Source organism: Rhea americana, unplaced genomic scaffold, assembly GCF_003343005.1.
Source record: "Rhea americana isolate MKP2758 unplaced genomic scaffold, rheAme1 scaffold_4, whole genome shotgun sequence".
Classification (NCBI taxonomy): Eukaryota; Metazoa; Chordata; class Aves; order Rheiformes; family Rheidae; genus Rhea; species Rhea americana.
The window spans coordinates 3,558,549-3,578,113 of NW_028186534.1; the positions used below are offsets into that span (position 1 = coordinate 3,558,549).

The window sequence follows — 19,565 nt, forward strand, 5'->3', positions numbered from 1 at the left end:
TGTGAAGTTGCAGAGCAGGGATAGCAAGTGTCTACAGCAAAGTTCACCATCCCCATCTGCCAGAGCACCTCTTGGGGCAAACAAGCCACCTGCAGCATTGCTGCTCCTAGGAAGAATGCCAGCGCTCTTCATTGTGGGGAAAATATCCCAAATGTCCAACTCGTGTTTCTGAACTGCCCCAAAACTGAAACAGATAAACCACCCACCTCTCCTTGAGGTGTAGGATTAGTAATGCTTTAAGGCTAAAGAATTTCCTGTCAAAACACGTATTTTGACACTTCTTCCCATTTTTACTGCTTGTGTTTATTAATGCTTGGACGCTCTTCCAGAGTTTTGCGTAACACTGGTTGATTATAAGGTCCCCATGGTAAAAGTTGTCCTGATGAGCAATAATATGCCAGAATATTTTCATACATGTCACGACACTGATGCTTTCAGTAAGGACAGTTTATTTGCCCTTTTGAACAAATAAGGCAAGATATTTGAGAAAGATCAATCTCCTGTATCAAACTCAGATGAATGCAATAAAAGTTACTATTTCATACATATACAAACTAATGACCCAACGCTATTATATACAAACAGCCAGATCTTACAAAATAGCATTTCAAGTCAGCACTTTACGCCAGTGTTGCTAATTTCTTTGATACAAAAGAGTTAAAGCTACAAACTTCACATTATTAAGTCTCACATGACTGACATCATCAGTATCTCTGTGTTATAGAAGCAAAGATAATGGTTTGTCCAGAACACTTTCAGCAACGCAGATGGACTCAAGGAGCGCACGAATACAGCTTCATATAATTAAACAAAGCTTTCTGCTTAAAAACAGTCCAAAGAGCCCTAGTCCAGAGGATACAGAGGAGTGAGCAGGTACTATGCTCCCAGATAGTCTACGAAGGGACCAAAAAGGGAATCATTTACTCTCTTTGAGATTGAAAGTCAGTGAAGGAGAAAAAATTCCTCTGCATCAGAGCTCTGAGTGCAATCAATGTCATCAAGTCTTCAGTACTGCAAGCGTTTACAAAAGGTTCAAAGACAATTAACCATTGGATCAGTTTTACTTATTTTGGTTCATTTGCTATATTTTAAGACAATCACTTCAGTGAAGCAGAGTATTTCAATAGTGCTTACATTCATTACTGCAGTCACAGGTTGCATATTCTAGAAATATACACCACCCTGCGGTGTTTTGCTTAAAACTTGGATTTTCTAATGCCCTCTGATCACTACAAAGTTACCTACACAGTGCAGAGGTAAATCTACTCCTGGCAGAATCTGCTTGATCCACACTACGTGCAGGAAGTGCCCACAGTCTACTACGTCAAATATATATATATGTCTATCACAGTGCGGGTTAAAAAAAAAAAAAAAAAAAAAAAAAAAAAAAAGCACGCTCATTCTAAAGGCTGAGATTCACCTGGCCTGGCTGTCTCGCCATCAAACAGTGCATGGAAAGCTGGAGCAGGACCCAGCTTGCCTCCAGCCAAAGCCAGGTTGGGTGAGATCCATTCAAGTGACTAATTCATGATTCAGTATTTGAAAAGAAAACTCCCTCCTAAGTTCTGCAAGTTTCTTTGATGCAAAGGGCTCTCAGAAATATAGCTCATTATAAATAAATGTTTGGGGTCAAACATATTGCACAGATTCCAAACAAGTACTGTGTATGTCCCGTTGCTCATACGGCACTTCACTAGACTTTACAGCACATTTAATTGCTGGACTCTCATAGCTAAGGGATTGTAGTCTACTAACAACAAAGAACGTTTTAATTACTTGGCTTGCAATGTGAAAGCAAGTGCTTGTAAAACCTTCCCAATACTTGAGGCTATCAGGTAGCTGATTATCCCAGGATGTATTCTTACCTCAGTACCCTAGTTACACTACTTCTCTTTCAGGGATAGCTGGTTTGCTGATCTATGGAACAGCACTGCATATCAGAGAAAAACTCATGCAGTCAGATCCTCAGAGGGGGTAAAAATGTCTTGGTTCCTTTCACATCAGTGGAGTATACCTGTTAATAGTAGTCAAGAGCCTACAGAGGCGTGAAATGAACCTTCTTCCTATCTAGCACCATTTGATTCAGGAGATACTGCTATTTAGTTTAATTATCTGGCTGACGTACCAAGGCCCATTTCAGAAGAATGACATGGAAACTGTTCCCTCTATAAGAACAAAATGAAAATAAAGCGGTAGCAGTATTTGCTCTCGCCAAACATTTCATTATGCGCTAGATACATAATGTTGAGTTGCAATTTTAGATGTAACACTGCTGCTGCAGCCCATAGGGCTCAGGCATCACTTGGTCGCTCCTCCCTGTAACTCAGCTCATTTATTTGCTTCTTCTGTATTGCTCTCCCTTTTGCCCAGGTGAGTTAACTGCACCAGCCTCACACCAGTTGTACACTCATGGCCATTTTCATCGTTTCAACTATATGAAGCAGAAATGCCAACGAGTTTTATAGAGGAAGAACATAGGGAGCATCCAGAGAAACTGGGAGAGCCTGAATTTCACTATGCTAGCAGGTGAAGACAGGATGGCAGCTGAGATCAACTCCACGTTCACTCCACCCTGTAACACACACCTTTGTTGACTTAAGAAATGTTTCTTTTCAGTTTAACTTTTCTGATGTGCTAAACCTTGTCGAAATGTGAAGGATTGTGAAATTAAGTTCTTATTCAAGCACCTAACCACGTAAATTTAAAATGATGAAGCCTATGAACTACTTCACTAACTGTGGAGTTTTTTTTTTTTTTTTTTTTTAAGTCCTCTTGCACACAGAGCGGAAGTACCTAATTCCTGAGAGAGGGTCACAGAACTTCCACCCCTTTTAATACTGCCATACTTCTTGTAGTACTCCACTGTCAGCAGGGTCTCACTGAAGGACAAGTCAGACCATCGACTGGCTTTTGGTTTTAAGTAAATATGATATTAAATTACAGAATATAATTTCTGATGGAGGCACAACACACTATCTGCTWGTATTAATTTATAAAGTCCACACAAAAAAGGACAAAACTGAAGTCTTGAAGAAATCACACTTGCTTAAAGCACATGGTGTAAGGCATGGGGCTTATTACAGGCTTTAACAAAAAAAAAAAAAATTGTTTCTTTCAAAAGGCTGGAACCTTTTGGAACCTGTGCATGTTTTCACCTACTCTCTTCAGTGACCTAAAACTTATCAGTACCTTAACAGTAGAAAGATAGAATTAACAGCTTGAAATTGAGTATGTGCTTTACGAAAACAAACAAAAAAATCACAAGATTAAATACCACAACTCATAGTAACTTAAAACAAAGAAAATGGACTACTGAAAGTTCTGTTGAAAARTGATCCAACTTTCATTAGTCTATCCCTAGCTGTTCCTCTGTTTTAAAAACAATCCACCTAAAAACAGTAACAAAACTCCTTCAAAACAATATTTTAAATATTTGTTTAACATAAAATATACCATCAGGATTTTCCACTCAATGGCATTCCTGAGTTCACAAAGGTGCTATGGAAAAATAAACGAGCAGAAGTATTGCCCTCTATTTTGCTAGCATATTTCAATAGAAATCAATCTGTTTAGTAGTCATAAAAGCAAGGAGCTGATTGTTTAAGGATGGAAGAAGGTTCTACCGGCAGCTCTCAAAAGTTCTGCTGCCGCCGCTTCTTGGCTTCAATGGCATCGAGGATGGGCTGCCGCTTTGACTGATACTTCTGGCGGATTTCTTCRATCTCCTGCTCCATCATGGGATCAAGTGCTGAGAGCCTCCTCTGAAGTTCATCTACGCTCCACGTCTTTAGCTAGTAGTAAGATCAAAGAAAAACAGATGTTGGCATCAGTACAGAAACTATCCATGAATCTGCAGGGATTCTGTTGCCTGTTAGAGCAAAGAAAGCTGACAGTTATGATGCATTTTTCTAGTAGGAAAAAACGGGTCAGTTCTGCTCCAAACTGCTGGACTCTTCTCTCGATGGGACTCATGAATTTCAGGATCCTGGACTGCTTTTGCTCATTTTACAGATACAGTTCAAGCTCTGTTTAGTTAGAGTGAGTGTAAACAACCAGTGAATGTTTCCCCCATTGAGCTGTTTTGTTTTTCTAACACTTCATCTTGCAGGTTTAGAACAGAAATACTGTACTGCAATGGAACAGAAACAAAGTTCTCTTCCCCCCTACCTTTTCTTACAATTAAACTTCTTTCTGCTTGACAAAAGGAGACAGAAGGAAACAGGAAGAGAAAAGAGAAAACAATCAGTGACAGAAGTTGCATTTGAAGAAAAAAATAAAAAGGCATTTATATGCAATCAGGCTGAACTTTAACCATACTGAGGAATTCACAGACTTCTCTGCTAAGTTAGAAATCCCAAGAACACACACATGAGGTTGCCCTAGGTCAGCCTCATGCTGATGTAATATGCAGGTACAATTTGTATTTCACTGTACACACGAGGATGTCAGGCCRGTCTGGACAAGCTTTCCTTCCCTATCTGCCTGCCCTCCGTTTAATTGCTTCTCCTGAGCTTGCCAGTTTGCGGAAGACCGTCACATAAGAGCTCTACCCTGTTAATGAGATGTGCCCATTTGGCCTGGGCCAGTCTGCGTTGTCCATAGCTATGCCCTTTACGGAGTACTGTAACCTGTGGAATAGACAGGATTTTAGGATAACGCCAATGAACATRGAAGCTACAAGCGAGTGCTTCAAGTGTTCACCTTAACATTAGCCCACTTCCTTTCCCTGACCAGGAGACTCCCACAAAACAGACTGGAAATAGTGTTTTATAGATTTTTCACCAAATGGGAATGACTGTTTGTGCCACCTGCTTTCAACAACCACCTGCTGTGGAAAGTAAGAACATGCAAAATAATTTGGGGTTGTTTTTATGTGTGTACAAAGCAGTGTGAATTTTTAGAGCTTCAACAAATACCCTAATTGAATGACTTATCTCTACTCCAGTTAAATACAAGTGATACTGCTGCCCTGATTTAATTGCTAATTAGTCAGCGATCATTGTTATTCCTTGAGCCATTTTCCAACCAAAACAAATATAGTGAAATGCTTGTTTCCTATTACAAGAGAATAATTGAATAACTGGCGGTCTAATGTCAACTGTATGGTTTATATCAGTCCTTAAAACATTCAAAAATATTAAAGAAAATGCCACCTCAGGAAGAAAAATCAGCAGAGAGATCAGCTGCCAAACCACAAAGTCATCTGTTGGCTGATTCAGCAAAAGGTCTTTCAAAATTCTTTAGCATACTCTGCAAAATTAGGTATTTCCTAGTCACAACTACAGAATCAATTTACTCCAATAATCTAGCATAAGTGAAACAAACTCTTTTTAGTGAGGGTATATGTCTTTCTGCCTCTCCAATCAGCCAACTGTTCATTAGAAAGACAAAGCACTTCCTCTGAAAAATATACATTATTTATACACATTAATGCAACTTTACCAGACAGCAGTTTAAGCTGATGCATGGCACTCGTTGCTTTTTCACAATAATTTATTATGGAGCAGRTAATTATTCATCACTCCACTTCCTCAGAGTCAGTGAAACAGAGCAGTCAAATAAAAATCCCCCCCAATCCCCACACCCAAAAAAGAAAAAAAATATTAATTCAAGTACTGAGCAATTATATTAAACAGCTATATCAGATCAAATCTTTAAATGGCTGTCAGCTCCCCACAAAATAAATAAAAAATTCTGTCTGCCATCCTGCTCAGCTTGGTGCTCAGAAACAAACAGTCAGAAACAAATTTCCGGAGTCAGAGGATTGGAGGGTAGATTAGATTTTAAACGATGGCTTCTACAGCGCCGGGGAAACGTGGCGAATTTCCAGCCACCTCAAGTCTTCTGACATCACAGCTCAGGACATGGGCAAAGACTGTCCTTCTTAAACTCTTCTTTTCTGGCACAAGACAGCAAGCAAGAGTGTTTTAAGCAGATCAGCTCAGGACTGGCACCACTCCGAGGAACCAAGGAGATGCAGAGCTCTCACCATTTTAAGCTCCTTTGACCAGTTGGCCAAGCAGGAGCACAAACCAATTCATGACAGCCAGCAACCCAGGCCCGGCCTTCTCCGCAAGGGCACTCGGTGCAACCCAAGGGAGGAGATGTGGGACTGCCCCGACAAGAAAGCATTTAAAGTGTGGACTAGAAGATGCATTAGTGAAGCAGTAAGGAGAAAAACCTGCCCTCTTAGCATTCTTAAACACACTAGCATCACRGGACATGCTACATGGACATTGACACAGGAAAAACCTTTATCCTAGCTGTAAGCAATGGCTCGCTGAAGGATGCAGAGTTTTGACAATTCCTGGAATTCTGCATTTCTCAGGAAAGATGAAAATGAGCTATGTCTGGAGTGGGCACAAGCATGCAGGTGCACAGTAATAAAAACAAATATGGAAATGGGTTACCTGGACATGTGTGATGCAGAATAAGGMGATTCCTGGTGGGTTAAATGAAAAGGGGATGGTGGCAGAAGGAAGAGAGGGAAACTGATAYAATGTAAGAATTTAAGAGCACAGGAACATATTCTATGCATTGCACTGAGCGTAGGTAAGGATGATCTAATTACAAGTTTTCATCTGGAATAACGTCAGCGTGATTGTGAATGCTATGCTGCTCCTGAAGAGGCAGAGAAGCCAAAGGGTTACACCAGTAAAAGGTTCAGAACGCGACTACTCACCACGAAGGAGCTGACACGAGACTGACGGGAGTCCAAGTTCTCGCTGCTGAGCGAGAACAAAGTGCCCGCAGAGATGCACGGGAAAGGGAAGCAGGGATTTCAAGCCCTCTGTTCTCACTGTGCCTTGGTCCCGAGACAACACCAACCCTGCAGCATGGGCTGYGCTGCTGCTGCTCAGTTTGTCTTTCTGCCTGACACATGGCTTTGAAGGAAAAACAAAAATAATAAACTCTGCTTTAAAACCTAACCTAACCTAACTCCCTTCCATTTTACTGGGTGGCACTTCACTCTGAGCTAATACCACAGATGGATTTTCTTCTGCAAATAAAGTTTCTAAACTCAAGCCTATCTGCCTGTGCAGTGTTAGACTCCTGAGATACTGACATTATTCTCTTATAGAAATGCCAGAAGCAAAATAAGAAAAGAAGGACAAGGACAGAGCATCTCATGACAGACAGATACTGAGGGTAAAGTCTCRGAGCTGGAAAGCTGCAATTAGAGCTTGTTTTAGCTGTGGGGCTAAGTCCATCCCCTTCCTCACTTCTCAAAAATTCTTTTGTTGAAAGAAAACGAACAGTCCTCGTATGAAGTTAAAATTTTTGCCTGTCCACAGCAACCAAATAGCTTTTACAACCTTCCAAAGGAAAGGGTCTCATTTCAAATGTAAAGACTGACAGAAAATGCTTGTTTGAAGATTGGTCAAATACATCTATCAACAGGGAAAGGTGGTAGAGCAATGAAAATGCTGAAGCAAGGTTACATGTGCAGAAAACAATTTTAACTATTTGATTAACAGCTGTTTTYCCCCCTAAGATACTGAGAAAGTTTTTAACCCCTGCAATAATGCCCCACTGCAGATGAACCGGTCAGAGGCGCAACTATTCACCTGAAAGCCTCTCACCCACGTCTGCGCTTGCCCCTGCTCCTCAGGCTGTGGACACCACCGTCAGCACTGTACACTATGCCCTTCAGAAGRGCATAACCTACAGCCTTTCCATGCAGACACAGTAATGATGGACAAATCAAAAAAAAGGTCATTTGATACAAGACTTCTTCCCCGAAGGAGAAGACTCTCGGGCTATCCATGACACCCTTTAGCAAGCATCTCGTACAGACTTGTGGGTAACGTCTGCCTCAGCGAACTGCTTCTCTGAGTTACCGTCCCCTCAAGTCAGCATTTTAAAAATAGGAATAAAAAAATTTGCATTTATTACAGTCAGGTAAAATGTCACTGCAACATGATATTCTAACTGAATGTAAATGAAACTAAAGCTGCTAAAAGAGAATAAATAAAGGCACTCAGCAGACATGTTAGACACAGCCGCTGATTAGATATCCAAGGGCATCATGATCTGCAAGTTATACCTATGCAATTTTGTCTTCAGCTAAAATCAGTCTAATAATTGTTACAATRTTTCTAATAGACTATGCCAGATTCACTCACAGTTTACCATAAAACATAAAGCCTAGAAAATTACTACAGCCCCTTCCCAGTGACCAGTTTTCCTACAGCAGGACCCTTCTAGATGGGAAGTTTCTTTCTGCCTCCCGAGGGATGCAGGAAGAAGGCTGGCACTTCCATGAGAAAGGAGAGAGCGCTGTTGCCGACACTGTTCATCTTGTATCTGTTAGAGATCTGGCTTGTTGCATACAGCCCCTCAACAGTCCTTCAACAGCACAAGGTCACCACCAGTTTGCACCAGTCTGAACCAGCGACACAAACGCCGGATGCTGTGTGTCCTTCAGCAATACCCGAGCTGCTTCAGCTATAGCTCTGATTTGTTCTTCTTCAAAACACATTTCTMACAGAACCCTCTTGCTACGTGGATTGTAAGCATCACATAGAAATGAGCCGTTTCCCAGCAGCTTGCACACATTTCTCCCCAACAAATAGCTCCTATAGAGCAGTAACTCACTCTAGCTTTCCAGCTGAGGTCAGGCCAGCTGCACGGCGGTCACAAAATACTACTTATGGCCGACGAAAAATATGTTCTTCTTGCAAGTGAAAAATACGTTCTTCTTGCAACATATTTTTTTGCTTGCTGACACTGAACCTGACCCCTAGACTTAGCACAAAGCCTTTCCTTTGCACCTTTGCCATGTTTCATGTAAGCTGGGCTTTGTTTCTAAGCTCTCTCTTAAAAGTACGACGTTTGTGTGGTACAGGAACCGCTCCATCGCCAGGGAGGAACGCAGCTCTTCTGTCGTTCTGATTCAAACTGGCAAACACGCCCTGATTTCTGGATTTCTAGAACAAAACCAGTATCTATAGGCAAAAGRGGAGATATGGCAATTTTCCTCCTAGTGACAGCATTTGAGTAGTTTTGTAAGATGAAAATTCTTTCAATTCTCAGTACTAAAGCAAATTGATTCAGAGAAATAATCACAAAACAAACTTTAACTTAAAGTGTAAGACTTATGACAGTACAGGTTCTTCCCCCCCCCCCTTTTTTTAAAATCTTTTAAATCCAGTTTTCTCAAACAGTACGTGAACAGTATGGGCCAGTTCCATCGATGTAACTCACCTAATTTTTTGTTAAAGTCTAGAAGCATTTTTAAAAGAACCTTCACTGATTCCTAAAAAATTAGGAAGATCTCTTCTGTCCCTCCTTAGCTCTTGAATACTATCTTAATTTCTGGGAGACTGACTGCTTGTCTTCCATGTGCTCACACACATTATCTTCTGAATATCCTCTCAGCTTTACTACCAATAGCCAGATACTTTTGAGAAAGGAAACACCCAGCTACCATAATCAGTCTGCCTTTTGCCCAGATACTTCAGATGCCAATTACTGGTCAATATACTTCATGTCAAATTCTGAAGTTTTAAATAGCCTTTAGAAAAAACTGGCAATTAGCACTTCATGAGGGGCAGTGGGAGTCTGAAGTCTAAAATACAGAAGTAATAAAATTATCGCTTCCCACACTAGGAAAGGAAATAAACTGTTGGTGGAAAGATATAAGCTAGATGGAAACCAAAGAGCAAACAAATTCATTGTCTGTTCTGCAGACCTTTTATTGCTGTATCTTATTTTTCTGCCTAGTTTCACTTTGAAATTTAACAATTCTTGACTGCACAGTCACTGGTCAAAGCACCCCAGAGAAACCTGAAACATTGTGGATCAAATTAAATTAGCAGGAAGCACAACTCATTACTTGCTTGCGTGTATTAGACAGGAGAAATGTAGATGTGGTTTGAGAAGGGGTTTTTAATGCAACCAGAATTATCCAAGCTATGCCAAACATTAAATGCCAAAAAGAAATTTGGTGCTAGAGATAATGAAAAATACTACCACATAATAACAGACCTCAGAATTAAAACAAACTTTCAGATTAAAATAGATTTTATAAAAAACAGACACAGGAAAAAACACAGCACTTGCACATGCACACCCATAAGGGACATGGAATTAGCCCCCCCGACAAGGACGCAGAGCATCTCACAATTTTGTTTGCTCCTGCCTTTGGCTGCCATAATAGTTATGTATCAGCAGGGTTCTAACGGTCAGAGGAGCTGGAAATCGGGACTAAGTCATCAAAAGCTGGACACCCCGAAAATTAGACCAGAGGCAAACAAGAGCAACGGCCACTGACAACACCAAGCCACTTAAGAACTGCTTGTATTAGACTATAGCAAAATTATGTAGCAGGAAGACTGGGAAGGAAGAATAGAAGACACGTAACCTGACTGCATGGGGTATGAGGCAGCACACATTTCTTAGCTCACCTGAGAAGAGAAACATCTAACCCTGTGCTCTGAACCCTAACTCTGCGGGACTCTGTCTTACCAAGAGAAGTGAGGCTCCTGAGAAGCACACTTGAAATCACAGCTCCAATTAGGTTCCTGAAGTACTCGGCCAGACTCRCTTCCACGCTGTCTCTAGTGACAAAACACACACGCTACATGCAAAGCATGCTGCAGACGTACATGGAAATCCATTCATTTAGACTAACACTTTCATATGCATGTTACTTGGGTTTTGTATCAAGTTTGAGGCCTTCAATAACTGGTTATTTTGGAGGGGGAAAAGAAACATAAAACAAAAAAMCCCCAAAAATTTCCAAACCACACACTCCAATCAACCAAGACTACAACTGCACAGAAAAACATCTTTGCCCCTCACATGAAGCTATTGATCACAGAGGTACCACATTCAACACCAGAACTGGCTACATGCCAGAGACCAATTAAAAGAAGAATAATTCCATAAACAGTGAAATAAATGTATTAAGTGTTTAGATGTCCTTTGGAAAAGGAGACTTTGCATGGAAGAGACTAATTAAACTTTCGTTCCACTTGACCTTGCTCCCAGATCGCTGTCAGCAAGGCTACCAAGATGCTTCCCCCTTCTGATAAAATTACAGCAACACTTAAACTTCCTTTTCAGGACCATGCAAATCACTTTGATGCATATCCATCTCAACTTCTCAACTTTTCCTCTATCACTTCCTCAACCAGAACTTTACTTTTTGGATGCAATCACCTGCTACTTACTAGGACTCTTTGCAGCAACCACCTTGGAGCACAATTCAGCCTGCAGCATGCCAGCGTGCAGGGGTACTGTAGAAGAGCACAAGTTAAGAAGTGTCAGATCTCAAGGATTCATGAATGTGAGCTGTAACATTAAGAACTTTGATTATTCTGGAATTAGCTTTCTGTAACTTGGAAGACTGTTTAAACATGGTATAACATGGTATTAAATGCTCATATCAAACACTCCTAGAAAACAGGTCACTGAATAGTATTATGCACCTGTCTTCTAACCACCAAAAAGCATCAAATTTCTCTGCCCAAAATTAAATGCAGGGGATRATTTCTCATGCTAAGTAATACTCCACAATTCATGTCTTGAAAATGGTGCTATAAATTGGTGTTGCAATAGCATGCCTTTTTTTCTTAGTATTTTTCCTGAAATGCTGGCTCAATATCACTTGCCTTATTTTCAATAACTGATTTAAAAATTAAGTGCTGTGTTCTCATTTATGTTTCTAGCACAAGGAAGCAAAGCCTTGATGTAACATATGAGTAGGCAATAACTATTTATGGACTGTAAGTTGTCCAATGCAAGGGACAAGAACCTAAGAATATTGCATACTGACTGCATACTTTTCATCATGATTCTCAGGTCCCCATAACTTCACAAACCTGCAAAGAAGCCATGTTTTTAAAGAGGCTACATTAAATTAGAACAAATCCCAGTGCCTAAACAAACATTAATTATCTTGATTTCACCCCTGCTTTAAGTATTAACATGTCAGTGAAGTTTCTCAGTGTTACGAAGGCAGTAGATGAAATGCACACACTGTTGGATTTCATGCAAGATTAAAAATACAGATATTAATCTTTCAAAGGATTTGAAAAATAAGTCTCAGCAGCACAAGCTTCTGCTTTTAATGCATCTTAATTATTTAAGCAATGTGCTGGCAAAACACATCATGGGCTGCAGTATGCAGCACTAGTCAAACAGCACTGCAGCTAAAATTTCCCAAAGAAAGGGAGCGGGGCAAGGCGTGATCTGTACACATCTGTAAACAGTGGTTTCAGGTGACCTTATCTGGACAGTAGATGACTTCCCACTGCACAAATAACACTCAAATTTCAGTAGATCATAAYGTGCCAAGTCAACTTAAGTCAGAGCCCATCAACCAGATGAAACAGTTAAATGAGTGCAATCATAGCAATGAAACACGGGCCTTCTCAAACGATGCATTTAGGCTAGTTTTATCTTACTTTTGTGTATGTGCAGTTTCAAGGCTACTAAAAGTGAAACACCTTAACTAGCTTAATAACAGTAAGGATTCTAGTTATTTCTATGGAGCACTTGTTGATCAGAACAAAGGTGTATRATCCAAGGCCAGTGTATCTCCTATTCCTACAAAATTACTGGAAGGCATGGTGTGTYGTCTCCTTCCTGCCCTGCTCCCTGCCAGATTGCACTGTGAAGACTGCTTATAAACACCTTCTGTCCTGTATCTGCAGGGAAGACTCCTCCCAGGCCTCTCTTTTCAGCTTCACATCTTGCTCTTAGGAAGGCTTCTGACCGGCTTCTGGGGAAGCTGCCACTCTCTGTTTAAGGTGCTCTCCCTYGTTTTGCTCTCCTAAGGAGGCCTGCTGTACCTGAGATTTCCTCACCGGGAAGTTACACACTACTTCAGTCACCACTCCTCCCTCAGCTGTCACCATGCCGATACTTGACTTTCCGATTCCRGATGACCTGATGGGTCTGTAAGGGGGACAAGGTGTTAAATGCCACTCCATGCTCAAGATTAGTGTATTCCATAGCATGAACTACCATAGTTTTGTTATTCAACTATCTCTTATTTCAGGCTATATATACATCTGTAACTTTTGATTCTGCTGGTTCAGCAAGGACCTTCTTCAAGACTATTTTTGATAATGGCAACAGGAATTAGCTGCTAAARAGAGGGTGCACACAAGCTTTAGATACACAACTGCTCGTTCAACAGCTAAGGGGCATCTTTCCTTTGCTTTCTCATCCTCCTCCTCTCCAGTTTGGAGGTTTTCCTCCATTTCCTTGAAGGACTGTAGAGCTAGGAGAGATCTTTGCTGGCAGTGAGCTATCAGAACATTCCAAATACAGAAACCACTTTTCAGAGGATTATAGAGAAAATACACATCTCTGGCTACTGCAACGCAGCTATACAGTGACTATGCAAAGGAGTTATCCACAGAGCAGAGAAGATCGCATGACTGTGGGAACACCACAGTCTGCATCAGTAACGTTGGCATCCCTGACTTCCTCTGAGCCAAGAACTGTACTTTGTCGCTCCTGATTATAATCCCTAAAAGGCTTGAGAAAGTTTCAGTGTTACTGCCAAGCACAACCATATAACCTCCACATACTGTTATTATGCTCAGTAATGTACAGAAATTATATCAAGGAAGAAAATCCATCCAAAGCCCTATTCATCAATATGACTGGTCATTAAAAAAAAGTTTTTAAACAGAACAACGCATTTTAATCCTCTRAACTCCAAGATTAAACTTCCATTTTTAGCTCTGGCATCAAATATCAGTGTGAATAACCCTATTCATTTCTGAAAACATCTTAATACTGCACATTTAATCTAAACAAAGGAAATGACAAATTGTGTCAGTTTTACTCCGCAGCACTGAACTTAAGGTCCAAACCTTAAAATCCTTTAGGAAGATAGAAAGTGGCTGACTAATACTGTAACCACAAAGACAAGTTATTTCACTGCTTTTTTTTCTGTAACTGAATTAGCAACCACACTAAAGGTCAGCCTGTCTGGACAAGTCAAAAAAAAAAAAAAAAAAAGTTTTGTTTCTCTGGTATTTGCTTGCTAGAGGTTGGATGGGGGGGTAAACAAGCAACCCACATAGCAGAATTTTCTTCTCTAAATGATTATGCTTTAATTTTCTTAAGTAAGAGCACCGAAATATCTCYGGACATACTAAAATAAAACATTTTACTGGGCTCTGAAGATCCTGCCACCTGTACAAATCAACTGTGAAGTACACAGCTTGCCAAGCTTTTTTTCTTTCTTTTTTTTCTTTTTCTTTCTTTCTTTTTTCTTTTCTTTTTCTTTTTTTTTTTTTTTTTTTTTTTTTTTTTTTTTTTTTTTTTTTTTTTTTTTTTTTTTTTTTTTTTTTTTTTTTTTAAGAAAAAGCAACTTGTCAGAAAATGCTGACTCCTTTAAATCAAAAAAAAAAAATTACTAGAAATCGAGAGGTTTAACAAAGTTTTAATTGGAAGGGTACCTGGGTCTGTAATGGAATTTCTTTCCTAATGAGACCTGCCCTTCCATCTCCCCTCCTGTTCATGTGATTATTAACAATTTATTTATTGAAGATCACTTATCCCAAAAGATTCAAACTCTAGGGACAATTCTTGTGACCACTAACCTGGAACAGTCACTACTCTTTTGGTCTGCAGCTTGGCCCCCACTTCCAGCTCCCGCTGCCATGGGCCACCTCTGTACCCAGTGCTAAGGGGCAGGGACAATTCRTTTTTTCACCCACATAAGAAAAATATATATAGAAAAGAGAAGGGCAAGAGAAGGAAGTTCCACTAAATCAAGATTACATAAAGGAAATATTCTACTCCAGCTCTCATTTAACAGTTTAACTAAAAAATACCTAAAGTAAGAGTTGCTCCTTTGGTGCAGTATTGCTCAAATCCTTCAGTGTACTGTTACTGAAAGATAAACCTAACTGAAGCGGTAATCAGTTAGTATTCTATTAGCACTAAAYCAGTAAGGAAATACAGCCCTTGTTAACACCAGGGAGAGAGATGTCTGCCACTGGAAGTCAGAAAAACACTGAAAAATGTTAAGACACAAGAACAAGGCAAATAGCACTATGTACTGCCAGGCTGAAATTCTCCACTTTTCCAGAAATAATCCATCTGTCTTAGTAAAATGCAGCATATTAAGTTACTATATTAGCACCTAGCTGAAGACTTCACACACTTAAAACTGTAATGCACAATGAAGACTTCAGACAAGCAGTCTCAGCCTTATCTTCGAAGGTTTAAGGCTAAATTATCCATCGTATATAGCCCTTATAGGCTGTTTAAAGCTGTCTTATCACTTAAGAATATTAAATTTAAAACAGTTGTTGAAGAAAGGTTAAGTCTCAGTTTCCTACTTTATTTCCTACTTCAGGAGAGCTGCTTAAAGGCTTTTTTCCCCTCTTTCCCCCCCCCCCCCTCTTCTCTCTTCCCAGGGATCCCACACCACTCCACTGGCCTTGTGTACCCAAAAAGGGAGACTGGTCACAAAACACCAGCCTGACACCGTTCTGCCTCCCTTCCTTCACACTAAAGGAAAACAAACAAGATCTGGCAATTGAAATGTAAGCAATTTTGCAAATTCAACACTCTGTGAGGAAAGACTGAGTACATACATTTCAAGGGCATTTTAAAAACAAATAGCTGCACGAACACAGAACAGGCTGCCTTGGTTAAAACAAGAGCCTATCTTTAATATCCAAGATGAACATTTTTTCAATACTGTCCCCTGGTGAACCATCTCCACAAAATCCACATCACATTAACCTGCATGCCTGGTTTTGCAAGGTTTTCTCAGGTGTTGATTATTACTTGGGCATCTATTTGCAATGACCCTTCCATTTAACTGCACTATAGCAAGGCACAAAGCAAGAAGGAATTTGGGTCCTCTGGTGAAATTATGGAGAGATCCGGTAATTACACACACCAAAGAACCCTGGGAATAAGCAACATTTGGATTTTTCTGTAGGTTTTGTAGCAGTAAAGAAAAGGCAGGTCCAGCAGTGTGAGCTGAGATAACTTTGCTCCTCCATGATACAGGCATTTGGCCCTGGCCATTGGAAAGCATTCAGAGAGGCTAAATCTAGCATTCATCCCCAGGGTTTCTTTTATGGTCCAGAGATGCAGTCCTCCAAGAAGCAATCCAAAGCAGCTATATTAGGCTTCTGATGCAGAGAGTCCCCAAAAGGAGCCCTTTTTGCTGCAGATGAGAGAAGGAGCCTAGGCAAGCTTGTCTTGTTAAGCTACATTACTCTTTAAAAACATTGATGCTGACAGATGAGCTGCAAAAAGATTTTAGAAGTATTTCGARTATCTCTCCTTTGAGCAGCACTGTTCCTTCTTTAAGGGAGAGACTGTGCCAAGAACACACCCAGCCTCAGGAACACYGATCTCAAGGCATAACACGGCTCGCTCAGGTTTCCTAAAGAATTCAGCATGCTCAAAAGATGTTTCCAGCTTCACACCTTCAATTATTAATTCCTCTTCCCCTTCTCCCAAGGGCAGAAAGGCACGTTGCAGCGTGACCTTAAACATACAGCAGTGGTGAAACAAATCCCCGGAATCAAAGACCTGGCTGAAATACTGCTCTGTCCCAACTCTTGTTTCCTCCACAAAACTTTCAGTCTTTGTCTCAACTGATTCAATACCGCAGCTAGAAAAGGGGACTCAAAGATAGTCCAAGATGTTGGATTTACAAGTCTAAATACTTTTATATAACACTGATTTTGGGTTACATTACCTCTGTTTCCATTAAGGGCTATGACCTAAGCAATTCCACACAAACAACAGCAACTCACTTTACTTCCCACTCACTGCAAGTTTCATTTAAAAGCCTTATGTCACAGAATGCCTGCTATATACAGAAATATAGCAAAAAATGAGAATTTGACAGCAAGCTGCAGCAGGAAGTGCTTTGCAATCAATATACGTACCAAAGTGAAAGCAGGTGGTGAACAATGACCCTGTTTTAAAACAAAAAAGAGCAGAAAGCTATTCTCTTCCACAGCAGATATTGTAAGAATAAAGTCATTGAACTACCTTGTTCTATTGCAAATATTTCTGAGAAATTTTAAATCCAAATGTGTTTTTTTCCCTTCCCAAGTTAAAAGTGGAATATAAGAAGGTTTATGAAACYTATGTGCACGGAGCTTGCCATAAATCAGATCAGTGGTTTGAAGCAGCCATGAATTTGACGAGGTTTGCAGTAAGGTTCCAAAAGTGCCTTCCCCACACAAATGTTACAGAAGATTCAAGACCACTTAACAAACAATAAAAGCAAACTGTTCCAAGGCTTATAATCAAACATACAGACATTTTAAAAATAAGATGACAAAACAAACCATTTTTCCTTAATAAAAATGTCACTAGTGTATTTGCWGGGAAGAACATACTAAACATGTTGAAAAAGATAACACTTAGAAGAAGCACAAACAATTAGCAGCGCTTTATAAACTCTTGGCAGATGGCTGAAGGAAAAAAAAGGAAATGCATTTAAGGGACAGTGTTATGAATCAAAGCAGGTGACATTTAAAAGCAATGAATAGGATACAACAGAAACCTGTCTCTTTTCATAAATCATACTTCACATTACACCTAGGTAATGCACATTACTGCAACATCATCTTCAATTAGCAGGAAATACCACCAGAGTATGATGATTKCAATTCTGGAAGTTACCAGCAGTCTCTTCTAGACTGCCTTCTGTTTTCAGAAAATATATCTGGTCCTTTTAATAACGTTATGTTGTTGACATTGATAACGTTTTTCCATCATTTTAGATTCAGCACAGCATGAAAAAAATATCTAAAGTGTGCTTGTTTCTCAGCTAGGAATCAGCCAAAGTTATATAGGACCTAGATAGGAACATCTATCACTCACCCCAGATCTGTCTTTGTCTCTAAAACTGATGAATGCTCTATCAAATAAGTTCACTTTATGATCAGAGTAAGACTGTTTGAAGAAATCAGTGCYTGAGAAGTAATTTTTATTCTAGCCACCGCTGGGGAAAGGGGGAATACATGATAGATGAAGAGAAAAAATTTTTGGATGGAGAAATCCCTGCAGATTCACCCAAAGTGCTTGGTCTAGTCTTGAAAAAATTAAGCGTTGTTTCAAAAAAGAAAAACAAAAAAAAAACCTCCACCCCTTTCTATTCTAGGCAAATCTATAGGTATTAAGAAGTTCTTTTGGAATAACCAATCTTCATTCATTGAACAAAAATTGCTTTCTGAGAAGACAAAGAATATATTGAACTTTTTCATAATAATTCAATAGAACTCTCAAATAGAAACACATTTAAAGGACCTGCAAATATGTACACTCTAATATAGATTTTTTTTTTTTTGGCTCCTGCCCAAGTGCATATATAATTTCTGGTGCTTTAGTAAAAAGGCTCAGATTATTCACTTGAGTAATTGGGATGAGGGACAGGAAGAACATCAAGATTAGGTCGGGGCCTGCATCTGAAACCTTTATCAAACTGCTTCAGAGAAAGAGGTTAAGGACAAAGGAATTGAAACTCCGAGGATCACATCAGAGGCTGGAAACATTATGAAGAGATAAACTACAAAAAAAAATCACACACCAGCAGCTTACCCATGTAATATAACTTCCCTTTCAGCATTTGCCTTACCCATGCACCCTTCGTATGCTTCTTACTGCTAAGAAAGGCCCAGAGACCAATTCCAACAAAGTAAGAGCCAGCCATTTAGGCTGCCCTTGTCTTCAAAGCCTGCAGATGTAAAGGAAATACTCCCAAGCTTTTAATCAATTGAACTTGCAGAAGGACAGACAAAAGGCAGTAAAGTCATAACGCATCAATATTAGATTGCTAATAAATGCTATCCAAAGAAGTGTTCAGAGAAACCAAAGACAGGGAATGTTCGAGGTACAGGTAGATGACTCCCAGCTCCCAAGACAAATGACACCTTCACCGACAGAATACAGCACATTAGACACTCTGGTCATTGTAAAGCAGAGCATGTTTACAGTTATTGATAAGCAATAAATCACTTGCCCTCTAACAGTTCCTCCCTATAAATCACCTCCAATGAAAGAAACAGATGGTTCCAGCGCCCAGCCATTTCCCACCACGGTCCTGAGCGCAGAGGCATACATCACGCTAAGGGATCTCCATTTTTAACTGGGAAGCGTATCGCTGCCCAGGGGCAACGGCAGGGSGACGCACGCAGCGTGGCCCTGCGCGCTGTTCGGCACCCCTGCAACTGTGGCAGACGCAGACCAGGGCTGAGCAGAGCACGGGGCTTCAGTCTGCCAGACCGGCTTCTTGGGTCCRCACCGCAGGCTGCACCACCCATCGTGGCCAGCACATCTCCAGCGCCCGGGCCACGCCTGAAATGCATAAACAGGGGGCTCTGAGCTGCAGGCGTTGTCAGGTTGGTATCTGTCACCAGACCCAAAAATACAACGTGACCAGAATGTGATCTGGCTTGCTCGAGAGAACTGCATTTTCTGTAAACTTCTCTGTAAGAACTTCAAGCACTTCCTATCACAGCATTAACTATTCTTCTAAAATAGAAGGAAAAGCATTCACATTCATGACTTCACCACAAACCAGCAGCCATTTGTACACCTGAACATGCTGAAGA

The 19,565-nt window shown here is 40.3% G+C and overlaps 1 protein-coding gene across 1 annotated transcript in view; it reads right to left on the minus strand.

Annotated features, from left to right (window-relative positions):
- Positions 1-429: 429 nt before the first annotated feature.
- STK4 (serine/threonine kinase 4) overlaps positions 430-19,565 on the minus strand; it is a 46,198-nt gene continuing 27,062 nt past the window's right edge. Inside the window, exon 11 of the mRNA XM_085314245.1 lies at positions 430-3,791. Within this exon, the coding sequence (XP_085170371.1) occupies positions 3,633-3,791 (159 nt within the window). The 3' untranslated portion in view covers positions 430-3,632. The remainder of the gene's footprint in view (positions 3,792-19,565) is intronic.